The sequence below is a fragment of the Saccopteryx bilineata genome, chromosome 3, assembly GCF_036850765.1.
Source record: "Saccopteryx bilineata isolate mSacBil1 chromosome 3, mSacBil1_pri_phased_curated, whole genome shotgun sequence".
In the NCBI taxonomy this organism is placed as follows: Eukaryota; Metazoa; Chordata; class Mammalia; order Chiroptera; family Emballonuridae; genus Saccopteryx; species Saccopteryx bilineata.
Genome location: NC_089492.1, coordinates 282,044,209 through 282,071,464, shown reverse-complemented (window position 1 = coordinate 282,071,464; position 27,256 = coordinate 282,044,209). Strand labels below are relative to the sequence as shown.

The 27,256-nt window shown below is 48.2% G+C and overlaps 2 protein-coding genes across 5 annotated transcripts in view; one reads left to right on the top strand and one right to left on the bottom strand.

The window, feature by feature from the left end:
• Nucleotides 1–352: 352 nt before the first annotated feature.
• SZRD1 (SUZ RNA binding domain containing 1) lies at nt 353–22,686 on the top strand. Of its 4 annotated transcripts, none has more exons than XM_066270338.1 (4): nt 353–476; nt 16,291–16,340; nt 18,097–18,348; nt 19,585–22,686. In XM_066270338.1, exons 1-4 carry the CDS (start codon nt 426–428, stop codon nt 19,685–19,687), a joined length of 456 nt encoding a protein of 151 aa, XP_066126435.1. In that variant the 5' UTR covers nt 353–425; the 3' UTR covers nt 19,688–22,686. The 4 variants fall into 4 exon arrangements, with proteins under 4 accessions (XP_066126435.1, XP_066126434.1, XP_066126433.1 ...); XM_066270337.1 differs by having other exon boundaries at nt 18,094–18,348; XM_066270336.1 differs by lacking the exon at nt 353–476 and adding an exon at nt 812–1,027.
• Nucleotides 21,941–27,256, bottom strand: part of SPATA21 (spermatogenesis associated 21) — a 57,856-nt gene continuing 52,540 nt past the window's right edge. Inside the window, exons 11-13 of the mRNA XM_066266579.1 lie at nt 25,071–25,246; nt 24,016–24,190; nt 21,941–23,489 (exon numbers count right to left, since the gene is read on the bottom strand). Coding sequence (XP_066122676.1) covers nt 23,432–23,489; nt 24,016–24,190; nt 25,071–25,246 — 409 coding nt within the window. The 3' untranslated portion in view covers nt 21,941–23,431. The remainder of the gene's footprint in view (nt 23,490–24,015; nt 24,191–25,070; nt 25,247–27,256) is intronic.

Genomic DNA, 27,256 nt, shown 5'->3' with positions numbered 1-27,256 from the left:
TCCCCATTTCCAACTTCAGAAAAAAAAAATACAAAAAAAAATGTTTTCAGAATTTTTTGGAAAAAAAAATATACACTTTATGAAAACTACTCCTCACTTAAATTTTTTTTCTTTAATGTCTTGCCCTTAGAAAAGATGGTTCCAAAAATCACACTTCCCACAGGCAGGAGGACTTTCACATGGACTCCCATTCAACAAGAGATAACACGTTGCCCTTAAGAAAAATGGCAACGTTCTCATTTCTCTGCCCTCTTCCAAGATGGCTTCTTCGACAATCATGGGCCCTGGCTTAGCGCCTCTTCCGGGCTTGGCAGGGGGGTGGGGTCCATTGAGTAAAGCCTTGCGTGCCCGCGCCCGCGACGGAGGCGCGTATCAGGGCGCAGGCGCGGGGAGGGGGTTGGGGAGGACGGGAAGCGGCGAGTAAGATGGAAGATGAGGAGGTCGCTGAGAGCTGGGAGGAGGCGGCAGACAGCGGGGTAAGGAGGAACCGCCGTCCCGGGGCAGGGCCGGGCGGGACCTGGCGTGAGAGAAGCTTCCAGGGAGTGGGTCTGAGGATGGTTATCCCCAAGGAAGGGCTCCACACGCCGGGCTGGGGGTGGTGGAGAGGCCCCCCAGTTCCTGATCGCTGTGAAGGCCTCTTAAAGGGGCCGCGTTCCATTTCTTCCTCCACTTTTGCCCGGTGCGCCTTCTTGCGTCCCGCGTCGTGCGCGTCACCCGGGGTGTCCCACCCGCCACCCAAGGCCTGTTTTTCCTGGCCCCTGCGCCAGCTTACTCCCTCGCCCCGCGCCCCTAGGACCCTTCCTTTCCCCTAGGACCCTCCCGCCCGAGGCACCATTTTAAAGTTCCTGTCCTGTGATGAGGAGCGACACACCGTGTGTGTCGTGTGGGTGTGTGCGAGTGGATGGGGGTTGGTGCGCGGACTGGGGCGGCGTGCCGGGCTCCGGAGAAGGGCAGGAAGGGAAACAGTCGTCTTTGGGCCCCTCAACTCGCTACTAAAATCTTCCACCGCGTTGCTCCATCTGCCACGGTGGGTGAGTGGGTTTTTTCCTCTTTCAGTTTTACTCTGAGAGCCCGTTGCCGGCGGGTCGCTAGGGGACGCCTGCCAGAAAGACCGTAAGCCCAGCGGGCAGCCCTTCTCTCCGGGGCCCACCCAGCGATCTCAGTGAGGGTCTCGGAGCGTGCTCGCCGGGGTCGACATGGGAGGCGTGCGATATACAGTAGAAAGTAGCCGCTTTCCAAAGGAGGACAGGGGGAAGTGGATCGTTTGACATGCTTTTGGAGTTTTTGTTTGCCTTCAGAAGCTGTAGGGAAATAGTTTATTCCAAGCCGGAACAGCCCATTCTATTAAGGTTTGTGATTAATTTGGTCTTTTCAGAGTTTGCGGTTTCGGCGTGACCCTTGTGAAGATGGGGAAATGTCTTTTTGACCTCCCCGTGTTTGCGTCTGTTCAGTGCTGGCTCAAGTGACATCGGCCTTAAAGGTTTAATTGTTGGAAGTAGGGCGTGGAGAGCCGAGTGTACAAGGGTAGAACGGGAGCTGGGGTGTCTTCCCCCAGCGCCTTGCAGGGTGCTTGTCAGCTCTGGAAGAGGCCAAGAAGTTGACCCTCGCAGCAGTGGGTGTATCTCTATGGGAATGTTGAAACTTGGCTTCAAAGTTTTTTCTGGTGGTTCAGCATTTCCCTCACAGCGTTTGTTTTTCCACTGAGCACGACTGAGAATTTGAAGAATTAATTCGTTCAAAAGGTATTTACTACAGTCCTTATGTGCTAACCATCTTTCTTGGATTTTTGTCTTGAGTATAGAAAGCAATTGAAAGGTTTTATAGGGAGCAACAGGTGTCATCTAGGTATTTATTCAGTCAACAAACACTTTTGAGTGTCTGCTAATGTGCTAGGCAGAGTGTGGCTGAGCAATGACTTTGTGCCAGAGAATGCAAAATTTCCAGTAGAGACGTCTGGTGCCTACCACTAATACCAGTGAATCATTCCGACACCCCTCATGCCTGCCCCCTGCAGAAAAGCTTGGCCTACATTCTGAATGTGACTCAAATGATAAATTTCTTGAGCATCTTAGACTTTCTTTGCCTTTCCTCACTTATTTCAAAAGGACAGGAATTTCTCATATTAAAGAAATAAAGTAAAAAACAAAGACAAGTGTAGGATTCAGAAAACTAGGTTTTTCAGAATGGGTAAGTGGCTTAGAGATCAGCTAGAGACCAGTACTGCATTTTTACAGCTAAATAAACCTCGGAGATGTAAGGTTTAACTTAGAAATTTCTGACACTTGTCCAGTGTTCTTTTTACTATCCTTTACTTTAGGAAAACCCTTTAAAAGTACTAGGTACAGAGATGGAATACAAATTTTGCATCATTGACCTAATGAGCAGTAACTGACAAAATGTGAGATCCCTTTTATTATCTTTTATTTCATTAAACCATTGAAATAATCTGTACAGGCATCATTCTTCTTTTATAAACAAGGAGACTGAGTTTAAGGAGTAACAGGCCTTGTGGAAGGTCACACAGATAGTGGGGAAGCTGAGATTTTACTCCAGCTGGTTTCATTCTCTAGCATTTTGCTGCCTCCTTGCTTGAGGACCTGTGGAACGCTTGGGTGTTGGGTATTAACTTTCAATTTTAATATGTTTACTTCAGGCTTACATTTGAAGGTTTTTTTTTTCTGTTTTTGTTTTTTAAGATTTTATTTATTAGAGAGAGGCAAGAGAGAGAAAGGTGGGGGAAGAACAGGAAGCATCAACTTGTAGTGATTGCTTCTCGTGTGTGCCTTGACTGGGCAAGCCCAGGGCTTTGAACCTGCTACCTCCACCTTCCTGGTCAAGTGCTCCATCCACTGCTCCATCACAGGCAGGCTGAAGTTTCTCTTGAACTTGATTCCCTATTCAAAATTTACAAAGGGTCTTGTAAATGTGCACTTTTGAAGAAGGGGAGATGGCCTGTAGTGGCACAGTGGATAGAGCGCGAACCTGGAACGCTGAGGTTGCTGGTTCAAAACTCTAGGCTTGCCCAATCAAGGCATATATGACAGGCAACCAGTAAACAACATGAAGCGATTACTTCTTCCCTCCCCCCATCAAATCAATACTAAATAAAATCTTTTTTTAAAAAAAGGAGGAGGAGGAGAGACAGGATGAAGCATTATGTCTACATCACTGTGAAACCAACTGACTACATGTCTATCAGCTGTAGCCACTTTAGCTTCAGGTTACAGACTCCCAACTGACATATGGTAATGAGCATTAAGTTACTTCCCCTTTGCAAACAAAAAAAACCAGAAGATAAAAAAGCCCCAAACCTGAGTGGCAAGAGGACTAGCAAATAGGGTTGTAGACTAATTCTCAAAGTGAACATTCAGATTTTAATGTGCCTAATTGGAGGCAGTTCTAACCCTTGAAAGTAGAGGCTTTAGGTGATGATCCCTGTCCTCCACAAAAAAATATTTTGACATCATGCTAGAATTACTCTTTTACTTGTCCGTACATCTTAGGTCATCGTTTCCTGCATTATCTTCAGAACACTCAATACAGCACTGTTGTGTCATTCTCAGAAGATTGACTCTGAGGAACACCTAAAGTATTCTGTAAATAGGCAGCTCTTTGCTTTTAGTTAGAATGGTGAATGCTTATCTGATATAAAATTGTCCCTCTACCTGTTTCCTCTCAAGGAGTTACATCCCAATCGAAGGAAAATTCAAAAAATATAACTTATATTTCAGGAAAATGCTTCTTTAAAAATATACCACCTTTGGGAAAAATGAAAATGTAAAATTTAGTTAATGTTGATTCAAACTAAATTGTTTCCTTTGTCTTAAGCACATCTCAAGGAACAAATGGAGGGCTTTGTAATTGGAAGGCATGTTTGTGCTCCTCCACCAAAATCATATCAACCGTTTGCTCAGTTTCTGATGGTTTAAAGCTTTATATTCACTTGTTTCCTAATCCACCTTGTTGGTAATGAATTAACCCAGTCCTAGGGGAAGGCAGATGAAACATTTATGAAATTGGACTGGTAGTTATTATAAAGCATTCACAACCTCTCTAATTTCCTTGCATCTCAAAAGTTGCCTTTTATTCTTTATCTTTAGAACAAGTCTTATAGCAATTGAAAGGTGATGTATCTTAAGTAAGTTAAAGGTTGACTAGTCTTTGGACTAAGAATTCAAATTTACTTCCTACCTCCATTGAACCAGTCACCCAAACATTACCCCATTAATGATGATGGGTGATATATAAGCCTATAGAAAGGTGTCAGTAAACATTGAATACCTACTGTGTACCAGGCACTGGCACAGTCCAGTAGAGGAGTCAGACAGGTAAGGCAGCACTTTCTTGGAAGAGGCCTAGATGGGGTACCATGACTGGGATCAGAGACAGTCTTGTAGAAGTGATGCCTAAATTAAGATTCAAAGGACCAGTTGAATTAAGCAGTAGTAAGTTTGGGAGGAGCAGGTAGAGTATGGTGCCAATGCCCGCATTGGGTAAGGAGGCAGCAAGAGAAAATAGTACAGCAATGGAACAGCTACAGTATTTCCTTCTGGCTGGAGGGTAGGGGGTTGGCAGGGCTGAGTGGAGCGAGATGAGGCTAGAGAGGTATGCGGGGGCCAGAGCAGGAGAGCCCTCCTTGTACTTAGTTCTGGGGAGCTTGGACTTTTTCTGAAAGCAGAGGAGAGCTTTGAAGGCTTTATTTAAAGCAGAGTAGTGATGTAGTTAGATTTTAATTTAAGAGATAAGAACATTGGTTTGCTTTGTTTAGGGAGGAGGCCATTCTGCCTGGAGCATGGCTGCCACCTCACTTAGGAATCTTCAGCACTGCCTGTAACTGTTATCATTATGGAAGGTGTACAGTGGCTGTCGGTAGTGGGCAAATAACAGTGATTTCAGGGCTACCTGATGCTGATTTCTTTTTTTTTTTTTTTTTTTTTACAAAGACAGAGTCAGAGAGAGGGATAGAGAGGGACAGACAGAGAGAGAGATGAGAAGCATCAATTATCAGTTTTTCATTGCGACACCTTAGTTGTTCATTGATTACTTTCTCATATGTGCCTTGACCACAGGCCTTCAGCAGACTGAGTAACCCCTTGCTCAAGCCAGTGACCTTGGGTCCACGCTGGTGAGCTTTTGCTCAAACCAGATGAACCCGCACTCAAACTGGCGACCTCGGGGTCTCAAACTTGGGTCTTTCCGCATCCCAGTCCAACATTCTATCCACTGCGCCACCGCCTGGTCAGGCTGATGCTGATTTCTTTATGTCTATATAAAGAAGGAGTTTAAGAGTTGTGATGTCAGAAAGCACAAATTCAGGTGTACTATGCCTAAAGGAGCCGTTTCTAAGCTATTCCTGGTCCTTTGGGGAAGATTGAGTACTAGGGACTATGAGGTCCTCAGAGGGGGCTTTCTATAAAGCATCTGGCCACTTTAAACATGATAGTGCTAAGCAGTCTGTCCCTGGGACTCTGGAAAAAGATGTTTTACTGTGGTTTCAAAGAAAGGAGTATAATGAGCTTTTCACTGGTAACTTCTCAGCTCTTTTCATTGAGGCCGCATGAGGGGGCCTGTTCCCAGCATGCTCTGATTGTTAAAGAAAGCTGCCGTGGCTGTGGGCTAGAGATTTGGGCAGTCCGGGGAGATTCTATAATGGGAAAGAACTTACTTGTATTGTTCTAAAACTTGTGGTAAAACCCTGCAAGAGAAAAGGCGCTGTTGTTTAGGTCTGATGACTCCAACATACTCTTGAGCCAGCCTTTATTTCCAGTTCATCTCTACACTGTGGTGCACCGCCCTGTCCCTCCCATTTAAACAGCAGTTCCTGGCTGTATCAAGTAGCAAGCCTTCACAAGGTATAGTGTGTTTTTTTCCTGCACACTTTCCCCAGAGGAATAGAAAATTTTTCCTGTCAGGACAATTGCTGACTTGTTGGTTTCCTAGGAGAAGATTGAGTTTAGCTTCTTATATCTGCAGCCAAAATGCAGAATGAAAACTTTTTTTTTAAAGTAGTAACCATAGAGATTTCTCTTCCCGAAGGTTTTTAACTTTGCTAGTCTCTGCTGGCCTCTGCCAAGTATACTTCCCTTTAACAGGGAATTCTATGCAGGATGTTGATAGAAAGATAAAGGTAAAACCAACCACCTCAAATGTTGCTAACTGCCACAATTAGTGACAAATCCCAACAGTGGTCTGTATGTAGATAAGGAATCTTATCCCTAAGGGTAGGACATTTCAAAAAGTCCCTCACAGTAGGTCATCCCCTCCCCACACCCAAAACTCTGCCTTATAAAATGAACACAGGAAATAAGTCATTCTTTTCTAAAAAATAAATTATAAATATGTACAGTTAAAATTGCATTCTTCAAGGGCATGATCCTTAGATGAGCTCATACAGGGCAGTTGTGACTTAAATCTGGAAAGGTCAAGACTGTCACCACTCTTCATTAACCTAGAGAGCCGAATTATTATCCATCATGCTCGGGCTTTCTTGGCATCTGTGACCCTCCAGCTGTCAGTTGCTTGTGCTGCCTAGTTGCACATCTCACTGGTGAATGGACACTGCCCAGAAGCCAGCAAGCTCCTAAATCCCACAGGCCCTTTACAGAGCATCTGTTTTTTTTTTCTTTTTAAAATTTTCTTTATTGATTTTTAGAGAGTGGGCGGGGGAGAAGCAGGAAGCATCAACTCATACTAGTTGCTTTGTATATGTGCCTTGACCAGGCAAGCCCAGAGTTTCGAACTGTCGACCTCAGCATTCCAGGTCAACGCTTTATCCACTGCGCCACCACAGGTCAGACTTCAGAGCATCTTGAGGGGTCACTATAGGCCGGGTAGAGTGCATTTTCACACTCATTATCCCGTTGGAGGTCAGACTTCAGAGCATCTTGAGGGGTCACTATAGGCCAGGTAAAGTGCATTTTCATACTCATATCCCATTGGTCTCAGTGGCCTAATAGGATGTAGATACTATTATTCCTAGTGTCCTGGAGATGAAATCATGATGTATTCCAGCCCTGGCTGTTGGCGTCACTTTTAGGGACCTTTTTGTTTTGTTTACATTGCTTCTCAGCAGTTAACTATGTAGTTAAGTGCTTTACTATGCTTAGTTGCAGTTTCTTTTGGAGTATTGTTACTTGTTTCTCCTAGGATTGATCCCCTGCTTTTGTAGCCTGGATAATGAGCTGATACATTTTGTGTCTTTTGAGAAACTTGAACACAAGAACCAAAGAATGGTGTTGCTCTCAGTTCTAATACTAAGAACAGTGACTAAAAGTGAGATGCTGGTTGTAATCTTGATGGAAAATAACTTTTTAACATCTGGCTAGTGGAAAGAGATAATATAAATAATTTTTGCTCAGATCTCTTGAAAAGGTTGAATAAGAGATCTCTATATTTGCAGTTATAGACTGGAAGCCTTTGGATATTGGCCTAAAGATTTTGGGGGCTGCACATTTTTAAAATATTGACTACCTTTACTGGGTCTCTGTTGCTGTCCTCTCCTCTACAGCCCCAGAACTGTTACCTATTGTGTTCTGTCCTGCTGTCTTTGGGCATTTACTTTATTGTCTAGATTCTAGGCCCTGGAGGCATTGTTTGCTGCCCCTGCTGAGTGCCTTTGATAACTGTGCCCTTGGGTGTTTGATTAAAACCTGGTGGTTGGAGGAGATCCAGTGACCATCCTGCAAATCCTGTATGCCTGTTTTCTTTGGGAGAAGAGACTAGCTGTCTTCATTATAATAAAAGGTAGCAAGAAAGGAGTCAGTTACCTCTGCCAGGTCCATAACCCCCTTTCTCTGTGTATGGCAATAGAAGTCAGAAGAGACTGGCCTGTGGTGGCGCAGTGGATAAAGTGTCGACCTGGAAATGCTGAGGTCACCGGTTCGAAACCCTGAGCTTGCCTGGTCAAGGCATATATGGGAGTTGATGCTTCCAGCTCCTCCCCACCTTCTCTCTCTGTCTCTCTCTCCCTCTCTGTCTCTCTCTCTCCCTTTCTCTCTCCTCTCTAAAATGAATAAATGAATAATAAAAAAAAAAAGTCAGAAGAACAGGCTCAAGGTTTAAGTGCCAGGTCTGATTTTTGGACAAATCACTGCCTACCTTTCTCCCAGCTTCTTTTTCTCATTTGTAAAACTGGAGTACTCCGTTTTGCCTGGTGTTGAGAGTTAAAGCATCATTCAAAGGCACATATTGGAGCAGAGGGTGCTGTTGCCCTGAGTGTGAGGGACATTGTTTGCTTGCTCTTTTACCACTGACAGTATAGCCTCTGTCCAGTAAGGGTGTGAAGTTCCTAAGACTGGCTGAGGGGTCTCATTCTTGCTCTGCTGAGGACTCATACATTGTTTCCTCTAAGTTACTTAGTGTTGTATGACAAATAAAAGGGGGAAAGCAATAATAAACCCAAGGAAAAGAGGGCCCATTAGATTTTACCCCGTTTATTCCAAGGGTAGGGCTTACCACCATTACTCCAACCCCTGCCTGCTCTCCTTCTTTAAGGTAAAGGGCTGTATAGATTCCCTCCCCCATGGAGACCCTTTGAAGAGGCATTCAAAGCAGAATAATATACATTGTCTCAAGATGGCAGTTACAGAGTTTCCCAGGCCCTCCAGCCTGGGATACATCTAAATTGGTCTCCGCTGAAGAATTGGTTCCTTTTGGGTATTTCTTCACAGATTTAAAAATCTGGGCTTAAGATTTCAACTCAGTTGTGCTCTGCTACCGCTAAGTCCTTCCTTAGAAACCTAGGCCTGGAGGGCGTTGGTCAGCCTTTATCCTCCTTGATTAGTTCCTGCAGCCACCCCCAGCCACTCTAGGGAATCTTTTCACTTTCTCCTTTTGAGGTTTAGGGTTCATTTCTGTCACTTACTAGTTGAGTGGCTTTAAGCAAGTCACTTAACCTTGGAGCATGCTATGGGACTGCTGTGTATCCTGTGGGTGTAGTGAGGATCAGAGGTGGTGAAGGAGTGCACAGTGTCTTCCTCACTCATACCTCTGGCAGGTGCTTGGAGAACACAGCTGGCACCCCCACTGCTGAGAAATACCTCAGGCAGCCTTAGTTGTTGTTTTGAGTATGGATCTTGTCCCTTATTTAAGAACCAGATAGACCCAGTTCAAATTCTGGCTCCACAAAGATTACTTTTAGTGAAGAAAAGTGAACGGTAAACAATAATGTTTTTTACACACAATGAAGAAAAAGAAAATAGCCTGGGGGCATAGAAAGTGACTGCCAGGGGCCATTTTCTTTTTAAAAAGTCTGAGAAGACCTCTCAAATAAAGATAGGTAGAGAGACCTGAAGGGAGTAAGAGCAAGCTATGTAGAAGCTGGTGGAAGTGCATGCCAGGCAGAGGGAGCCGCCAGGACGAAGGCCCTGGGGCTGGAGCATGCATGAGAATGGGTAGAGGGCGGGGAGAGGTCACAGGTAGCAGGGAGCTGGACCCTGTAGACACTGCTAGTAGGCTGTGGTGGATATCACCTTGAAATAGGAAGCCATGCAAGGGGTTGACTTGGTTTTTAAAAAGATTATTCTGGTTGCTATGTGTAAATAAACTGTAGGGACAAGAGTGGAAGAACAGAGACTGAATAGGAAGCATTGTAACTGCTCGTTCAGGGGCTGTAGGTAATTTGGACCAGGGTGTTCACAGCAACAGAAAGTGTTGAGAAAATTCAGTCCATATATATTAAGTTTTTTATTTATTGATTTTAGTGTGTGAGAGAGAGAGAGAGAGAGAGAGATGGGAACATCAATCTGTTCATGTACATGCCCTGACTAGTTATCGAACCCACAACATCTGCACTTCAGGACGATGCTCTAACCACCCAAACTATCTGGCCAGGGCAGGATATTTTGAAAGCAGAACCAAGATCTGCTGATATAGGATGTGAAAGAAGCATCGGAGGTGATGGACTCTAAAGGCTTTATTTAGGCTAAGCTGCTAGACTGGAACCGCTGAGATGGGGTGGGTAGAGGCAACATGGGAGGAACCAGGCTTGGGTGAGTGGGTAAAATCAAGAGTTTGGCTTTGGACGTGCTAGGTTGAGGTGCCTTTTGAAATCTAATTGGGAATATCGAGTTGGCAGTTGTATATCAATGTTTATAAATCTGTGGAACTAGATGAGATCACTTAGTAAACATAGCTACAGAAGAGGAGAGGTGCAAACTTGCCAACCTCAAGGGCTCAGAAGAGAAAAAGGAACCTGCCGTAATTCAGGAGAAATAAAAATACAGAGTATGAGCCTGACCAGGTGGTGGTGCAGTGGGTAGAGCATCAACCTGGGACACTGAGGACCCAGGTTCAAAACCCCAGGGTCACCAGGTTGAGCTCTCACTTAAGTGTGGGATCATAGACTTGATCCCAAAGGTCACTGGCTTGAGCAAGGGGGTCACTGGCTCAGCTTGAGCCCCCAGGTCAAGGCATGTATGAGAAGCAGTCAGTGAACCACTAAGGTGCTGCAACTACGAGTTGAGGCTTCTCATCTCTCTCTCTCTTTCTCTCTCTCTCTCAAAAAAGAGAGAGAGGAGAGAGGTTATTTTCTAGCTCAGCTAGGAACCAGGGGTGCCCCTTAGACTTCTGTTTACTAAAAGATGGCTTGGATTCTTAGGAGTCTATCAGTCGCATTGGTGAACAGGGGATTCTGGTTATCAGAGAGAGGAATGCAGTGCAGGAGCAGGACATTGCACCCTTGACCCCAGGGGAGGCCTTGGGGCATGGGCAGCAGCAGGTCAGGCGCCCACTCCCACCACCGTAGTGTTAACAGGTGCATATTTGGGTTTGTTTACTCTGTCTCTTGCAGTTTGGCGAGTTTGAATCGGTCCCCCAAGGCTTCATCACCCCTGAGTGAAATATAAATTCTGTGTCTTTTTTTTTTTTTTTTTTTTTTAAGATTTTTTATTTATTCATTTTAGAGAGGAGAGAGAGAGAGAAGGAAGGGGAGGAGCAGGAAGCATCAACTCCTATATGTGCCTTGACCAGGCAAGTCTAGGGTTTCGAACCAGCAACCTCAGTGTTTTAGGTTGACACTTTATCCACTGCGCCCCCACAGGTCAGGCTAAAGTCTGTGTCTTGACCAGCTGGACAGAACAACTGTGATGGTGCTGTGCTTGCTGTACTTCGCACCAAAGCCTGTTTATTTCTCTCTCTTGCCTTTCTTAGTCTCTTCCCCCTTCTCACCTTTTTTTCTTCTTCACCCATCCCTTGCTGTTACAGGAATGACCCTGTCACTAATCTACCTGCCCTTGCAGATACATTTCTGTCTTCTCTGTCTCTTGTTTGTTTTGAAGATTATGGCTATGTTACAAATTAGGCTTTTTGAGATGTCTCCTACCCTGCTCTTCGCCTCATAAGCTTCCATCCCCGACTTTCTGTCAGAGGCTCACACGAATATCCTCCCTGCAAGGTCAAGGGCATCCAGTGGAGCTGTGCTTCCTTGGGGAGCTGAATTTGCAGGTGTTAATATCTGATTTCATTCACCTTGTGGCTGTGGCCTCTCCATTACCTCCCACAAGGGACCAGCCCTATCCAGAACCACCTTATTCCCCACTGTGGTTCTGGATGACGTTCTGCCTCTACCATTTCCTTCTGGTTTCACTTCCTCTCTTAGATCAAAAAGTGTGCACCTCATTTTTGTAGAGGTATAGTCCTGCAGGGCAAGTGATACCTGTGTTTGGTAACAACAGATTTTTGTGTGTGTGTGTGTGTGTGTGTGTGTGGCAGAGACAGAGAGAGGGACAGATAGGGACAGACAGACAGGAAGGGAGAGAGATGAGAAACATTAATTCTTTGTTGCAGCTCCTTAGTTGTTCATTGATTGATTTCTCATATGTGCCTTGGCCAGGGGGCTACAGCAGACTGAGTGACCCCTTGCTAGAGCCAGCGACCATGGGCCCAAGCTGGTGAGCCTTGCTCAAACCAGATGAGCCTGCGTTCAAGCTGACGACCTTGGGGTTTCGAACCTGGGTCCTCCACATCCCAGTCTGACGCTCTATCTACTGTGCCACCGCCTGGTCAGGCAACAGATCTTTTGTTTAGGGTTTTAACCCACAGAAAGGAGGCTACTCCACTTATCACAGCACAAAATGTCATCTTCTGGAGTATGCTCAGTGCTACTTAACAAAAAATAAAGAGCCTTCCCTGGAGAACCATAGGAAATCAAACTGTTTTAGCATCTTGCCTCTGATGTGCTTATGCCCTAACACTTGCCTTGTGCCCTATGACCCTCCCTGCACCAGAGTCAGAGTGATGAGCTTATGGGTTTCTTTCACTAGCCATGGAGTTTGGGCTTCTAACATGGGAGAAGCCTTGCCCTTGGGCCAGGGCTCTGTGCATCCTTGTAAAAAGGGAAGGTGCCCTTAGATGATAAGGTTCCTGGTTGGGCCCACATCTGTCCTTTCTCACAAAATATTGAGGATTGTTCAATTCCATTCAACTGTTGCAACTCTGGAGGAGATGGATACTCTCCTTGTAGTGTACCCTGTAGGAAAGTTTCAACTTGGTCCAGCTCTTCAGAGCATGAGTCGGAGAGCAGATTGATTGCAAGACCTTGTCCAAGTAGAGAATGGACTGACTCATGATACCTGGAGAGACTCCAGAGCGAGATGCGGTGCCCTCCCCAGCTGCTGGCAGAGCACTCCCTCTCCTGCTTGGACAGCTCTGAGCACGCTGACATCCAGCGGCCATCTGCTGCTGATGGTCAGGATCAGCTTTCCACTGAAGCTGATGGGTTTATAACCCACTCTAATCTGATGGAAGAATCCCTTCTCAGCCGACCTGCCTGGTGTAATGGAATGTGATGTGAGTGTTAGTTATTGGAATGCAATGAGGCAGTGTGGAATTCAGGGGCGATGAAGAAGAGAAGATCAATGACATGACCAGCATTTCTAGGGGTTTGAGCAATTGTGAGTATTCAGCAGCATAAGGTAGGGCCTCCATAGGCTTTAGGTCTGAGGTTGCCTCTACAATGTACAAATTTGTGAGCTTGGGTAAGTTCCTTAACCTCCCTGAGCCGCATCACCATCATCTAACGGAGAGGGATAAAAGCTGCTTTGTCTATCAGTCAGGGTTGGTGTGAGCAGAAAATGAGTGTTTGGGAAAGTGTATAATAGCCATAAAACACTATGTTGATGTAAAGTATTATTTTTAAAGCGAGTAGTTTTATATTACATGCCAAGTTTGCTGGTCTTGTCCTAGTTTAGGGACAGAGACATTTACTCATACATGGATCACATGCCCTCTTGAAGGGCTTTTTCCCACTCAGGCTCTATTTCTTGGGCCTGGGCAGATTCCCTGTCTTCCCTAAGGCCTTGGGTGTCTTATTTGACTCTCACAGTGATGTGAAAGCAAGAGTTCATATCATAAGTTTAAGATTTTAGAGCTTTGTCTGACCAGTGGTGGCACAGTGGATAGAGTGTCAACCTGGGTCACTGAGGTCCCAGGTTCATAACCTGGAGGTCGCCAGCTTGAACACAGGTTCACCAGCCAGAGCGTGAGGTCATCAGCTTGAGCATGGGATTATCCACGTGATCTCGTGGTCACTGGCTTGAAGCCCAAGGTCACTGTATCTCTTTCCCTTGTCTGTCTGTCTCTCTCTCTCTCAAAAAAAAAAACATTTAGAGCTTTCCCATAAAAATCTTGAATTAAATTTCTCCTAAAATAGCAGGGCAAATGTTCTTTAGTGCCTTGGTAGTCCTTCACTTTCCCACTGATGCTCCCTGCATATGGAGTTCAGTTACCTGCCTGGCTGGTGGAGGCATTTGGTATTGACCCTGTTTGAAGGTATCTAAATCCCACAGATGGTAAACTTTACATTTATGGTAGAGAGGAAGTTGAATAGGAAGTCTCATTTTTAGATTGGAGCAAAATGATACATTGTGGATCTTTAAAACTGTAAGTTATTTGTAGAAAGCCCTTAAAAGATAATGGATATTAGACTAACGTGAGACATAGTGTTTGCTTGGGCAGTGACACTGGCATTAATTAAAAATAGCTGTAGGAGAATCCCAGGGTTTTTTTTGTTTTGTTTTTTGTGGGGTTTTTTGTATTTTTCTGAAGCTGGAAACGGGGAGAGACAGTCAGACAGACTCCCGCATGCGCCCGACCGGGATCCACCCGGCACACCCACCAGGGGGCGACGCTCTGCCCACCAGGGGGTGCTGCTCCGCCGTGACCAGAGCCACTCCAGTGCCTGGGGCAGAGGCTAAGGAGCCATCCCCAGCGCCCGGGCCATCTTTGCTCCAATGGAGCCTCGGCTGCGGGAGGGGAAGAGAGAGACAGAGAGCAAGGAGGGGGTGGAGAAGCAAATGGGCGCTTCTCCTGTGTGCCCTGGCCGGGAATCGAACCCGGGTCCCCCCGCACGCCAGGCCGACGCTCTACTGCTGAGCCAACCGGCCAGGGCCAGAATCCCAGTTTTGACAGACTGCTGTGGGCATAGATTTTCTCTGACTCTTCACAGAAAACAGCTTGGTCATTCTAGGGGTTTCCTAGCTAGAGAGTTCATGGTTCCCTCAGAACACAGTCTGTTGTGCTTGCCTTTTAATATATTTTGAATCTTTCATCAAACAAAATAGTTTTAACATAACTTAGAACCAATCAGAATGATATCAGTGTCAGATTGGATTTAAGTCTAGGTTCGTATTGTTCATAGGAGACAAAAATAAGAACATTAGAAAGATGAAAAGTAAAAAATAGAGAAACATATATTCCAGGGAATAATGACCAAAAGAAGACTGGCGCAGCTTTATAAATATTAAACAATAGATTTTAAAGTAAAAAAGATCACTTCATAATGATAAACTATTTAATTTACTAGAAAGAATAATTCTTTCTATGATTCTTCTCATAGTCAATAGGTGAAACAAATTAGTAAGAATTTAGAATATTTGAACAATATAGTTATCCAGCTGGAACTGCATCTGTCACTATAAATTTAGTAATTTTTCAGGACATATAGAGCATTTATAAAAATGGGCTACTCACTGGGCCATGAGGGATCTCAGCAATTTTCAAAGACTTTGTACTAAAGCAATGATTCCCTTTTTTTTTAAAGGCATGATTTTTAACATTTTGCAAGTAATAGACTCCTTTGAAACTCCCATGTCTCTTATTAGTCAGGGTTAGCACTATTGATATTTGGAACCAGATAATTCTCTGCTCTGGGGGCTGTTTTCTGTATTGTAAGATTTTATAAGCCTCCCTGGCCTCTACCCACAAGATGCTAATAGTACCTCCCTTCCAGTAGTGACAATCAAAAATGTCTCCAGACATTGCCACGTGTCCCCTGGTGGGCAAAATCAACCCTGATTGAGAACCACTGTACAGATCTTCTCTCCAGAGAAATATATAATTTTGCATAGTTTCTCCCCTCTCTAGAATCTAGGTGGTCTCACCCTCACTGAAGATAGCTGAATGGGACATTTTGTAAGAAAAAGCAGTGGGGCAGCTAAGGAGCCTGGACATGTGGTCTGCTGTTTACACAGCTTCCCCTTGTCATGTGTACGGACTCGTGGAGGATTCCCGGAGTGCGTGGGGCTGAGGGGCTGAGGACTGAGACTGCCATTCTCCTCCACAGACTTGACGCTTCTGTTTTGTTCTAGGCCTTTTTTTGCTAGGCGCTAACTACAGACAGTTAAAATTATGACAATAAAAAGTAGATTATAAAATGTGATGCATGTGATCATGAAGGAATGTAAAAGGGAGAGTTTATCTCTGAGGAGCAGGTGATTACCTATATGGGATCAGAGAAGACTTCACAAAGGAGAGTAGGTAGCCAGACTGGGTATTGCAGGATAAATGGGAGTTTGCAAGGGGGAGGACATTGCAGGCAGGTGTCTCAGCACCATGGGTTCTGGGGGTTAGTAAGAGCTCTGTGTTGTTGTGGTGTAGAACAGGAATAGAAGACAACAGAAAGTATGGGTGAGGTGTGCTTAGGAGCTTGAACTTGATTGGGCAAGTAGTTTGAAGCATTTTAAGTGGGGAAGTCACAGGGTCAGATTTGTGTTTAGAAAGTTGATTTGAGTGGCTCTGTGAAGGACAGCTGGGCGGCCATGCAAAGAACCCAGCTGAATGATGAGGTCTAGAACTATCACTGTCCCTGTGGGGATGGAGGGCAATGAACCCGCAGGGAGTCAGGTCCCCAAAGCCCAGAGTTTTAGTAAAGGTAGGTCCACATATGTCACCTCAAAGGACACAGTCATGTCCCTGGTCAGAGAGGACATTGCCCTTAGCTCTGAAAAATAAACACTTAAGTTTTTATTTGAGAGAGATTTCTTTCCACTTTTTATATACATTTTTTTCCTCTAGGAAATAGACAGACGGTTGGAAAAAAAACTGAAGATCACACAAAAGGAGAGGTAAGGCTGCTGTCTGGTCTGAGGGCTCTGCTGTCTGCCATTTGAGAGCTGGGCAGTCAGTGATGTCCTCCAGCTGGCTTTAGGGTTAGCAGGTCAGGCTCCTGGGCAGTGAGTCCTTCCCTCAAGGACCTGGTGGCTTTGGGCGTGAGACTGGAGTGTGGCAACTGACTCCTACCCCAGTGGGCTCCCTAGGTGAGGTGGTTTGTTGGAAGTGAAGCAGTGACAATCATAAGACTTGGGTTTTAGGCCTAGCTCTGCTCCCCGTTGCTCTGATGTTTGGGACAAGTTGATTCCCCCTCTGGACATCAGTTTCTTTTCTCTGTGACATAAAGGGGTTGGATGGATGGTTTCTCTGGGCCTTCTGTGACTTGGTGCCTTAGGGCATCATTATAGGGTGTCCTGGAAGAAAGGATTCTCAGAAATTCTTAGACCTTGTAGGTCACTTCATTCCCCACCCACAGAGCGGAGGAAGTGGATTTCCAGAGCAGGTGGAAATTGACTTCAGCAGTCTGTCTTTGGGCTTAGGTAACCTTTCAGCTTCCCACAGGGACAATGACAGGGAGGAGGAGGAGAGGGCCTCTCTGGACTTGCCTAATGGTCTGCACAAACATTCCCCAGGGAACTCGGGTGTCCTGCCTGCCCACTAGCTTCCCTGGGTCCCTTCCTCTTTGATCAGATTGCTGGCTCCTTGTCCGCTCATCTCAGCAACCACACTAACACCTGGTTGCTGTCCCCTTGCCATGCCATTCCTGTCCTGCCCAGGACTTGTTTTATTCCTCTGACAGCAGCTGAGTTCCTCCCGTCCCTACTCCTAACAACCAAGGCTCTGGAAACAGCTGCCTGTGGGCTGTTTGGTTCTGAAGAGAAGCTAGTTGACTGCTCTGGGGAGGGTCTTTGTGGCTGTTGAGGGGTGGTCATTGCTGCTTGGATTCCTTTTTTCCTGTGGCTTTTTTTTTCCTTCCTATGTTGTTTTCCGCCTCTCCTTGTGGACACATCGCCTGATGTGCACGTCCACCAGCCTTGGACAATGCTTCTCCTTTGAGCACTGCCAAGCACTGTGTCTAGAATCGTCCTTTCCCCCCAACCCCGCCGCATCCAGCATACCAGAGAGCCCTGGTGAGCGAGCTGTCTCTGCTCAGAAGCTCTTCTGAAGAGGTGACCCAGTTATTTGGTGGTAACTTGTCTCTGGGAGGCACAGGTCACTCACCAGAAGGCTGAAGCGGTTTGGTAAATCCTGTCTTGGTGCCAGGCAGGGATGGCGGAGCGGGCTTCTTGGTAGTTTGGTATGAGCATATGTGGTGGAAGACCTTGCTGGGAGTGAATACTTTGTTGATCCCCAAGCTAAGGGGCTCCCACCACAGCAGCCTGTTACACTGATCTGTGTAGGGAAGCTGGGATTTGAACGGAAGTCATCGGATTATGGACATGTAATGTTTTGCTATAGGGGCAAAATACTGGTTGGTGTAACTGTGATGAACATGGGAATAGGAGCAGAAAATGAAGTGGTGTTCCAGCCCCCTTTGCCCGGGGTTAGGTCTGAGGAGCCGACCTGTGGCCTGTGCGAGCTTATGGCAGGGTTGCTCTTTCGAGAAACCCTTGTTGAGGAGTGAGAATTCTGATGTCTGGTCAGAGACCAGAGAACAAGGATTAGAAATAGGAGGGTTAGGAGAAGGCGATGAGGGGTGGGTGTGGGACATGGATGGGCCTCTTCAGTCAAGGGCTGGACTGTGAAGCCGTGTTTGCTCTTTGTCAGCAGGAAATCCAAATCTCCTCCCAAAGTGCCCATTGTGATTCAGGACGATAGCCTTCCCGCGGGCCCCCCCCCACAGATCCGCATCCTCAAGAGGCCCACCAGCAACGGTGTGGTCAACAGCCCCAACTCCACCAGCAGGCCGGCCCTTCCTGTCAAGTCCCTAGCGCAACGGGAGGCAGAGTACGCCGAAGCCCGGAAGCGGATCCTGGGCAGCGCCAGCCCTGAGGAGGAGCAAGAGAAACCAATCCTCGACCGGTGAGTTTAGCTGCAGGCTGTTAGCCCCGCACCAGGCCACCATCAGGTGGAGGAGGAGAAGGAGAGAGAGGAAGAGGAGGAGGACAGAGGAGAGGAGACTGGCTGCATGTAGAGTCATGAGAAGCAGGCAGAGTCAGGGCTGGGCCCATGGTTGCCCCAGCAATCCAGCCAGCCTACTGGGCCAGTTCATCGTGCCACACTGGCTCCTAGACTGCGCGGAGAGACTTGAGGAGGTCCTGGTTCACTGGCACACAGCCTCTGCAGACAGTGTTCAGGGAAGTGTGGCGTGGAGGTAAAAGTATGGGCTTTGAGTCAAAATCTGCTAGAGTTGGAGCCTACCTCGGCTGCTTAACCTCTTTGTGTCTTCATAAGCTGATAGTACCTTTCTCATCAAGTTGTTGTGCATTAAATGACCATAGGGGTCTGGGAACCCTGCTTGACACAATGGAAGTGCCCAGTTCAGTGCTTAGGTGTTATTGTCTGGTTCTCATCATAATAGCTCACTGGGATGTTTTTGTGAATTTTCTAAATTCTTTTTTTCTGGTATTTTTTTTCTCTGCAGTCCCAGAGGTGGTATTTAAGTTTGTCACCTCCTGGTAAAGCAGTATTTGTTCAAATAGCCTCTTTATAACTTTGAGAGGCCTCCTTGGGCTTGATGTTCTGGAAGTTGAACTAATCTGTGTTCCTTCTTTCTATCCCTTTGTTATTTTGTTAGGCTTCCATTATGTCTCCTCTAAGCGTGCACTTGGCAGAGTAGAAAAAGTCCATTTCTGTAGTAATATGAGTAAACCATTAACCACATGACTTAGAGAGAAGTGGGTGGGAACCAGTGCTGGGGGCTGGGTCGCTCTTCTGAGCTCTGGCTTAGGAGGCTGTACCTTGACCCAACACTCTGTCAGTCTGCTCATGGTTCTGTGGAGAGTGAGCTGTCCATGGTCACTGCGCTGTTCAGCTTGGGCCTTGCACGCTCCACGTGCCTCTAGAGGCCTGCTGGTGAGCCAGACTGGAGGGAAGAGTGCGGCAGGGGCTAGAGGGGGACGTGGGCCGCCCACACCACGCAGGAGCTTCCCAGCCTGCAAGGCCCTGAGTCAGCTTGCCAAAGCAGCAGGCTCAGGGGGCAGAGTTGGCTGATAGCTGCTGGGACTTCTGCCCCAGCTGCAGGGGTGCTTGGTTTTAAGATATGGGGATCTCTTTCAAACCCTTTTCCAAGCTTCCCTCTGATCTTCTTTCCTTCAGGCCAACCAGGATCTCCCAACCCGAAGACAGCAGGCAGCCCAATAATGTGATCAGACAGCCTTTGGGTCCTGATGGGTCACAAGGCTTCAAACAGCGCAGATAAATGCAGGCAAGAAAGGATGTCATCGCTGCCGCCATCACCGCCTCCTGGGTCATCCGCCACGGGTCGCACTGCCGTGGCAGACAGCTGGACTTGAGCAGAGGGAAGGACCTGATTTACTTGCACTGTGATCCCCTTTGCTCCGCCCACTGTGACCTTGAACCCCATGCACTGTGACCTTCCCCTTTACCCCCCCTTCCCACTGTGATTGGCATGTCTACAAGGGCTGTCCCAAGTCAATGGAAAGGGAAAGGGTGGGGATTAGGTGACCTGAGAGTAGAGAGTCGACAGTGCCACTTGGGGTAAAGCCAGTGCCAGCAATAACAGTTTATCATGCTCATTAATTTGGGATTTCAAAACAAAGAGAACTCCCATCCACCCGCCCCCAAGTGCATGTCTTCATCACTTAAAAGCAAGTTCCATTTAAAAAATATCCTTTCTTTTTTTTTCCTTCCAATTTTTGTTTGTTTATACAAATACCTGATTTGCAAGAAAAAGTGCATGGGAGGGTTTTAGCAGTTTAATGAATTTTTAATTAAGAAAGGGTAGTTTGGTAGTCTACTTAAAAATGTTTCTGGGAAATTTACTAGAAACATTAACCAATAGGTTTTTGGTGAGCTTAGCTTCTCTATACCTACTGCCGCCCAGAAAAGGGGCAGGGCTCTGTAGCCCCCAGGACAGATGAGCACCCCATGCCTATACCTCCCTCCCCCTGGCTAAGTCCCAGGGCATCATGGCCCTACCTGGAGACTGGGCTAGTTCTATAGGCTCAGAGAGCCTGGGGAGGGTGCCAACCCCACCTCTAGTATTTTGGGAGATAGGGAAAGTAAACACTTTCCCTTCCCGTTCCCCTCAGGGTGGTTCCCCACCAGCCAGGCCTGCTCCTTCTAGGAGAGGGTGGGGAGTGAGACTGCACTCCTGAGCTCACAGGTGAGGGATGTGACACTTGTTCGGTCTTTTGCTGTCAGCACAAGGAAAGCCAAGAGAGAGTGTGGCTCCAGGACTCAGCCTCCTGCCTAGTGTGGTCAGAAGGTGTCTGTGGAGTGCCATCTCTGTTGATGGCAACAGCTCAGTAACTACAGCTGGTGCGTCTCCGTTGTGAAGCTGCCTAGGGAGCAGACCGCTCTGCACACGTCGGGGAAAGACGAGCTGCGCGTTGCTCAGACTGGTGATGGCAGACTGGCTCCCCACAGACCCAGGCTCTCCTTCGCCCTTTGTCCAGAGCAAGGGCCTGGAACGAAGGCAGCTTCCCCTCTGTCCCTGGAGTCTAGAGATTTGCTTTAGCTCCTGAGGTGGAAGAGACGAAGGGGCAGCCGCCCAGAGCGGCTCTGTGTGAACTGTCTGGCTCCTCTCAGGCTTCTCGGGTCTCTTCCGTTGCACTGCGCCTTACCCCTCAGCCAGCACGAGGGCCTCCCCACTCAGTGGATGAGTTTCGGAGTGGTTGGTGTGACATTTCTGTGATTAGGGCAGCTTGTGGTGGCCAAAGTGACAAGCTCGGGTTTGGAGGATCACTACCTTTGGTTCACCTGGCTCTCGGCCTTGCCCTATGGGAATGTAGGCCAGGCCCAGCAAGCCATGTCTCATTCCATCTTCCCCTTGGAAGGAGGGCCAGCTGCCAGCTGAATCAGCAGCTAGCTTGTAGCACAGTCTTAAAACTGTGTGAAGCCAGGAAATTGTCTGTGAGTGGAGCTGGAACAGAACTTCAGTCAGTGAGAACCCACAGTGTGTTGAGTTGTGCCCGCAGAGGGTTCTGACTGGGCATTGCCTCCAGGAGTGGGCCAGTGAGAAGGTTGGCTGCTGTCTTTATAGTTCCACTGCCCTGACCAAGTTTCCTCATTCTCAATGTTCAGTGTCCACCCCTCGTGTAATAGTGGTTTCTGGCCCAAGGTGAAACTGTCCTTTCAGTTGGAGAAAGGTACAGATGTGGGCCAGGTAGGAAGGCAGAAGTGCTGATTGCCCAGCCTTGGGGACAACCTGTTCTTGCCACCCTGCCCTCCCCTAATGGAGCCAGAGGGAAGACTGACTGATGGGGGTCTGTGGACTGAGGTTATAGCAGGGACTAGTGCTTCCACCTCCCCCTGGCCAAAGATGGGGCTCTGCCCGCTGTGTGCCTGTCACCACCCACTAGCAGTCATTCCTTGGCTTCCCAGGAGAGGTAGCGGGCAATTTTTTTAAAAAAGAAACAAAAACAGGAAACTATTGTGTTGGGGAAGGTGGGAGGGGAGATGGGAGAACGGTTTGGATTTTGTGTGTTTGTGTTTTTTGTTTTGGGGGGGTTTGTTTTGTTTTTTTTTGATAGGTGTCTGTAACTTTCCTTAAGTGCTTTTTTTTTTTTTTTTTTAACTTTTTAAAGTGAGCTGCAGGCTTTGGCTTGGAAACCCCCCGGGGGGGGGGGGGTGCAGAAACCTGAGGCTGCTGCCCCTTTATCTGCCTTCATGGTACTGTCCCCTTCTCCCAGCTCCTCTCTGACCCCATGAGCCAGGCCTCAGACCTTCTAGCTAACTGCTTCCCATGAGCCACTACTCTGTGTCAGCCTATAACCAAAGGAGCTGGGGGTCTGGGCCTGGTGACCAACCCTTCTCAGCCCACTCAATCAGGGTGCTCCCCACCTGCAGGCAGGAGGCAACACCCTATCTGCTACCATCAGCCCCTTCCAGAGCCCACTGCCCCGCCCTGCTCTGTCCAGCCCAGCCATACCCTGCTCTGCCCCATCCGGGGACGCTCTGCTCAGGGATGGGCTGGTAGGGCGGCCCCAGCCTACCTGGTAAGCAGAGACTCTAGAAACCTCTTGGGTCCTGTTTTCTGGCCATGTGATCCCAAGGGTGCACATGGGCCCCTTGGGTGTCTGAACAGAAGGGCATGGGAGGGAGGGCCACACCCCTGCAGTCCTGCTCTGCTGGTCTAGCGGGCAGCTGCCCACCCCACCCCGCACTGCGGGCTCCTGAGTCGGCAGATTAAGCATTTTATAAATTGTATTTTAAATACATGTTTTAAACTTGTCAGAGCCTTGTCCTCATTTCAGTCCTTGGCCTCCTAACTTCTTGCTTTGTCTGCTTATTTAACCACTGGGAGCTACCTCTACTCAGTTCCAGGGAGGAGCGCTCTTTCTTTGTTAGAGAAGTAGGCCTGGTGTGTGTGTTGGAGGCAGGGCAAGGGCCCATGCCCTTGGGCTCCAAGGAGAGGGGACCCCACGGTCCTGGGGCTCTGTTGGTGACAGCATGGGTAAGCCCTTCCTGCTCTTCCATGGGGTCTGCCCCTTTTAGGGGTCAGGGTCTTCTCAGTGTTTCCCTTGTGTTCACCACTCCCTTCAAGCAAGTGCAGAGAATTCCTGCCCTTGTGGGGCTCCTAGTCCAGAAGGAAACACTCATCTCAGGAGCACCCTGCTCTGTTGTTTGAGAGAGCGCAGAAGATCCAGACTCTGCACCCAGGGCCACCTCTAGCCAGGGACCTGACCAGGGGTAGGGTTTGCTTCAGGGTTCCCAAGCCCGAGGAAGGCTGGGGCCCTGTGCCCTGAGAGCCCAGTGGAGGGGTGAAAACCTGGGGGCAGGGGTTCTTCCCTGACACCAGGATCTCAAACAAGCAGGTGAGTGCCCAGAGGGCAGGGGCCCCAGCACCAGACAAAGGCTGAGGTTCTTGGTGTTTATTGGCTTACCAGGCCACAAAAGCAAAATCTGACAACAGTCCTTGCCTGATGACCTATCTGTCTGCAGGCCTTGAACAGCTGTCCAGAGCCAGGACTCCGCAGGGTCAGTGGGTTCGAGCCGGCTCGGAGCTGAGCCACTTCCGGCTGTCCGAGCCGTGCTCCCTAGGAAGAGGAGTGGGAGGAGATGAGACATCCCCCTATGCCCAAGGGGAGAGGGGCCTTCCCTGGAAGCAGTGAAGCCAGCAGTCGGGCTCAGGGGCCTGATTCCAAGTCCATTGTTCCTTTATCCCCAAATTGCGGGAAGGGGAGTACTCAGAGGATGCGACCCTCTACCCAGAAGCTTAGTCTGTTTCCTGCTGCTCCTAACATGGAAGCAGACTTGGGCAAATGACTTGAGTGTAAACTCTTTGATGAGAAAGGTCAGCAGTGCCAGCCTAAGAGAAAGACATTATGTGCCACTGAGTTCTGGACACAGGAGGGCGTAAGTACCCCCTGTCTTAGGAACAATCTACTTGGTACACAGGCCTTCCACAAAGGTTAGTTCCCCCCCTTCTCCGTTTTCTTCCTTGGGGCAACCATCTCCCAGGCATCATTTCTCGGATGGATGAAATCTCAGGTTAGGCCAAGGGCCTAGTAAGGAAGGAGGTGGGTGGGCTTGAGCTGGGGACCCTACCCTGTGGGTACCCACCTGCTCCCTTGGGATCCTGACTGGAAGGAGAGGCTGTGGCTGTCCAGGCCCAGGCTGCTGGGGGTGCACTGGCCCAGTGCATAGTGTCTGCTCTGCTTCCGGTTGACCATCTTTTCCAGCCTCGGGCAGAGTGGGATGCAGGGCACCTGTGTGTAGGGGCTCTGCAGGTTGGCAGCTGGCGAGGGGGGAGGAGGGGGGAGGTGGGAATGCTTGAGAATACACTCAGCCTTGGGAGGCAGGCAGACCCAGGTGAGATCCTGGCTTTGCCACATAATGAGCTGGGTGGGTTTGAGCAAATTACCTCTCCGGGTCTCTGTAAGATGGAGATGATAGTGGTACCCACCTCACAGTGGATGATGAGGATTAAAGGGATAATATATGCAAAGTGCTCAGTTAAATGCTCAGCTAAATGCTGAGCACAGCATAAGGGCTAATAACAGTATTAAAGAAATAAATTTCTTTGTGATGGGTGCTGGCAAAGTTTGGTAGGCACACTTCAGACTCTGGAAATCCCTGAGCCTATCACTTGGTACACAGTAGGAGTCTAATAAATGGTACCTACTGATATGGGGAGGCTGCCTTGCCCAGTGAAAAGAGCACAGGTTTCGGAGTCAGGCCTGGGTGCAAACTCCCTGTTCTGACATGCTGGCTGTGAGGCCTTGGGTCAGTTGCTTAAATTAAGCCAGTTTCAGTTTTGAAAATGGTACATAGTGATTATGGGAATTAATTTCTAGCACATCTGCAAAGGACCTAGCACAGTGAATGACTGCAGTGGTGCTCAATAAATGAGCTGGGAGTGCTGATGCCCCTCGGTCCTGGCTCCTAGGACCAGCCTGTGGTCAGGGCTAAGGCACAGGGAAGAGTCTGTGCAGAAGCATTAGTCAGAGGGCTCAATACCGGTAGTGATTATCATCAGCCCATTGAATGATGCACACAGTTAATCCTAAAGGGGGAAACTGTATCATCTCAGCTGTTGGTTCTGGCTGTGTGGGGGCCCAGGGCAAGGGGCCAGATGTAGAGGAGAGCAGAGCCCCCACGGTGCCCAGGGTCCTCACCATAGTTCTGCTGCTTCAGCCGGCTCAGGATCCTGAGGACCCTTCGTTCTGGGACTTCCAAGGTGTCTGCCTGCTGTGGGTTGTAGGGAAGCTTCTTCTGGCACCGCAGCCGGCCCATGGCCAATTCCATCTCTTGGGCCTTACAGGTACCTTCCTTCAGCTTCTTCTGGTAATAGCTGGGGAGGCAGTGCCCACCTAGCTCAGCCTGGCCATTTGTCATCCACCCTCCTCCTCCCGCTCTATTTCTCAGGGCCTGTTCTGTCTGGCCAGTTTGGGAGCAGGAACATGGGCCCAGGAGCTGGCTGAGCTGGGTTTTAGTCCCAGCTCTTCCATTAACTTCCTGTGACCATGGGCAAGTCATTGCTCTGCTTTGATCCTCAGTCATAGTCACCCCTATATAAAATGGGGGGTGGTGGTTATGGTTATCTCATCTCTGTCACTGCAAGTCACTTGACGTCTCTGAGCTTTAGGTATCCCCTGAGTGAAACGGATCAAACAGTCCACATGTTACAGGGTTAAAAATAACAGGCCCATCAAGCACTCAGCCAAGTATGTAGCCCATTACTAAGATGTGCAAGTATTTTTATAGTCAGCTGTGCAATTAACAACTGCTCACCTTCCAGATTTCAGCTTAAGCTATCTCCTCCAGGAAGTTCTCTCTCCTCCCGCAGACTAGCTAGGCTCCTACTATAGGCCCTGATAACCTGTACTTATGCCATTGTAACCCATGGTTCACTTTAACATATCACTACTTGCATTTTCTCCACTAGATTGAAGCACCAATCTTTTTTCTTTTTTTTTTTTTTGGTATTTTTCCGAAGTGAGAAGTGGGGGAGAGGCAGCGAGACAGACTCCCGCATGTGCCCACCGGGATCCACCCAGCATGGGGCAATGCTCTGCTCATCTGGGGTGTTGCTACACTGCAATTGGAGCCAGTCTCCCGCCCGAGGCAGAGGCCATGGAGCCATCCTCAGTGCCTGGGCCAACTTTGCTCCAATGGAGCCTTGGCTGCTGGAAGGGAAGAGAGAGATAGAGATAAAGGAGAGGGAGAAGGGTGGAGAAGCAGATGGGCGCCTCTCCTCTGTGCCCTGACCGGGAATCAAACCTAGGACTTCCACATGCCGGGCTGACGCTCTACCGCTGAGCCAACCGGCCAGGGCCCCATTCTTTCAACAAATATTTTTGGAGTGTTTACTGTGTGCTGGCCACTCACCTAAGAAATTGGGAAAGAGTGGTATAGGGAGTATTTTCAAAAAGAGTCACTTATAGTCATTCAGTGCCCTCTGTCATTAGCCACTGCCACAACAACCACTTCTGCAAGGGCTTCCACCAGCTTTGCTCTGGCACAACCTGACATGGTCTTGCCTAAGGCCTGAGCCCCTTGCTTCCTGCCCCAGAGATCCTCTGAGCCTAGGGCAACCCAGAAGTGCAGGGAAATTAAACAGCTGTAGGGGGCCACCTTTGACCAAAGGAGCCAGCAGCAGAACTATACAGGCTCCTCACTTCGGCAGAGTTCTGAGCCACCATTCATAGCCTCCTCAGAAGACCCTAGGGGTGGTTGACTCAATAGCACATCCTTGTATTGGTTCCTCCTTCTTTGCTGTTTATGTCCCTTCCCCACTCTCATTCCCTGAAATTACTTCCTAATTCAACTTAGGCACATGTCTAGTGGGAGTCAGACTATGAACAAATAGATACAGCACAATACCATGTCATTAGTGGTGGGTGTTCTGAGGGAAAGTCAAAGCTGGGTAGGGGGATAGTGATGAGGGGCTATTTTGCTCACAGTAGTCAGCAAAAGTCTTGGAGATTGTGGCATTTGAGCAGAATGAGGGGAGGAAGCAAGCCAAACATATTAGAGGGAGTGGCATGTGAAAAGGCCAGGAGGTTGCAAAAAGTTTGGTGACCTCTAGGAATAGCAGAGGCCACAAGGGCTAGAGCCTCATGGTGAGAGGGAGAAGGGGAGATGTGGGCAGCAAGATGGCAGAGCCAGGCTACCTGGGGCTTTGTAGACAGTGTTGTTGGGAAACCCTTAGGGCTTAAGCTGATGGTTCTGCTAGGGCCTCTACATATCCCTGGGGCCTTGAATTGGGGGGTTTATTGGGCTTCACACACAGAAAATAGAAAACGAATACCAGAACCCTCACATGGAGATTGGATCTAGACCCCTGTGTAAAACGGGGACC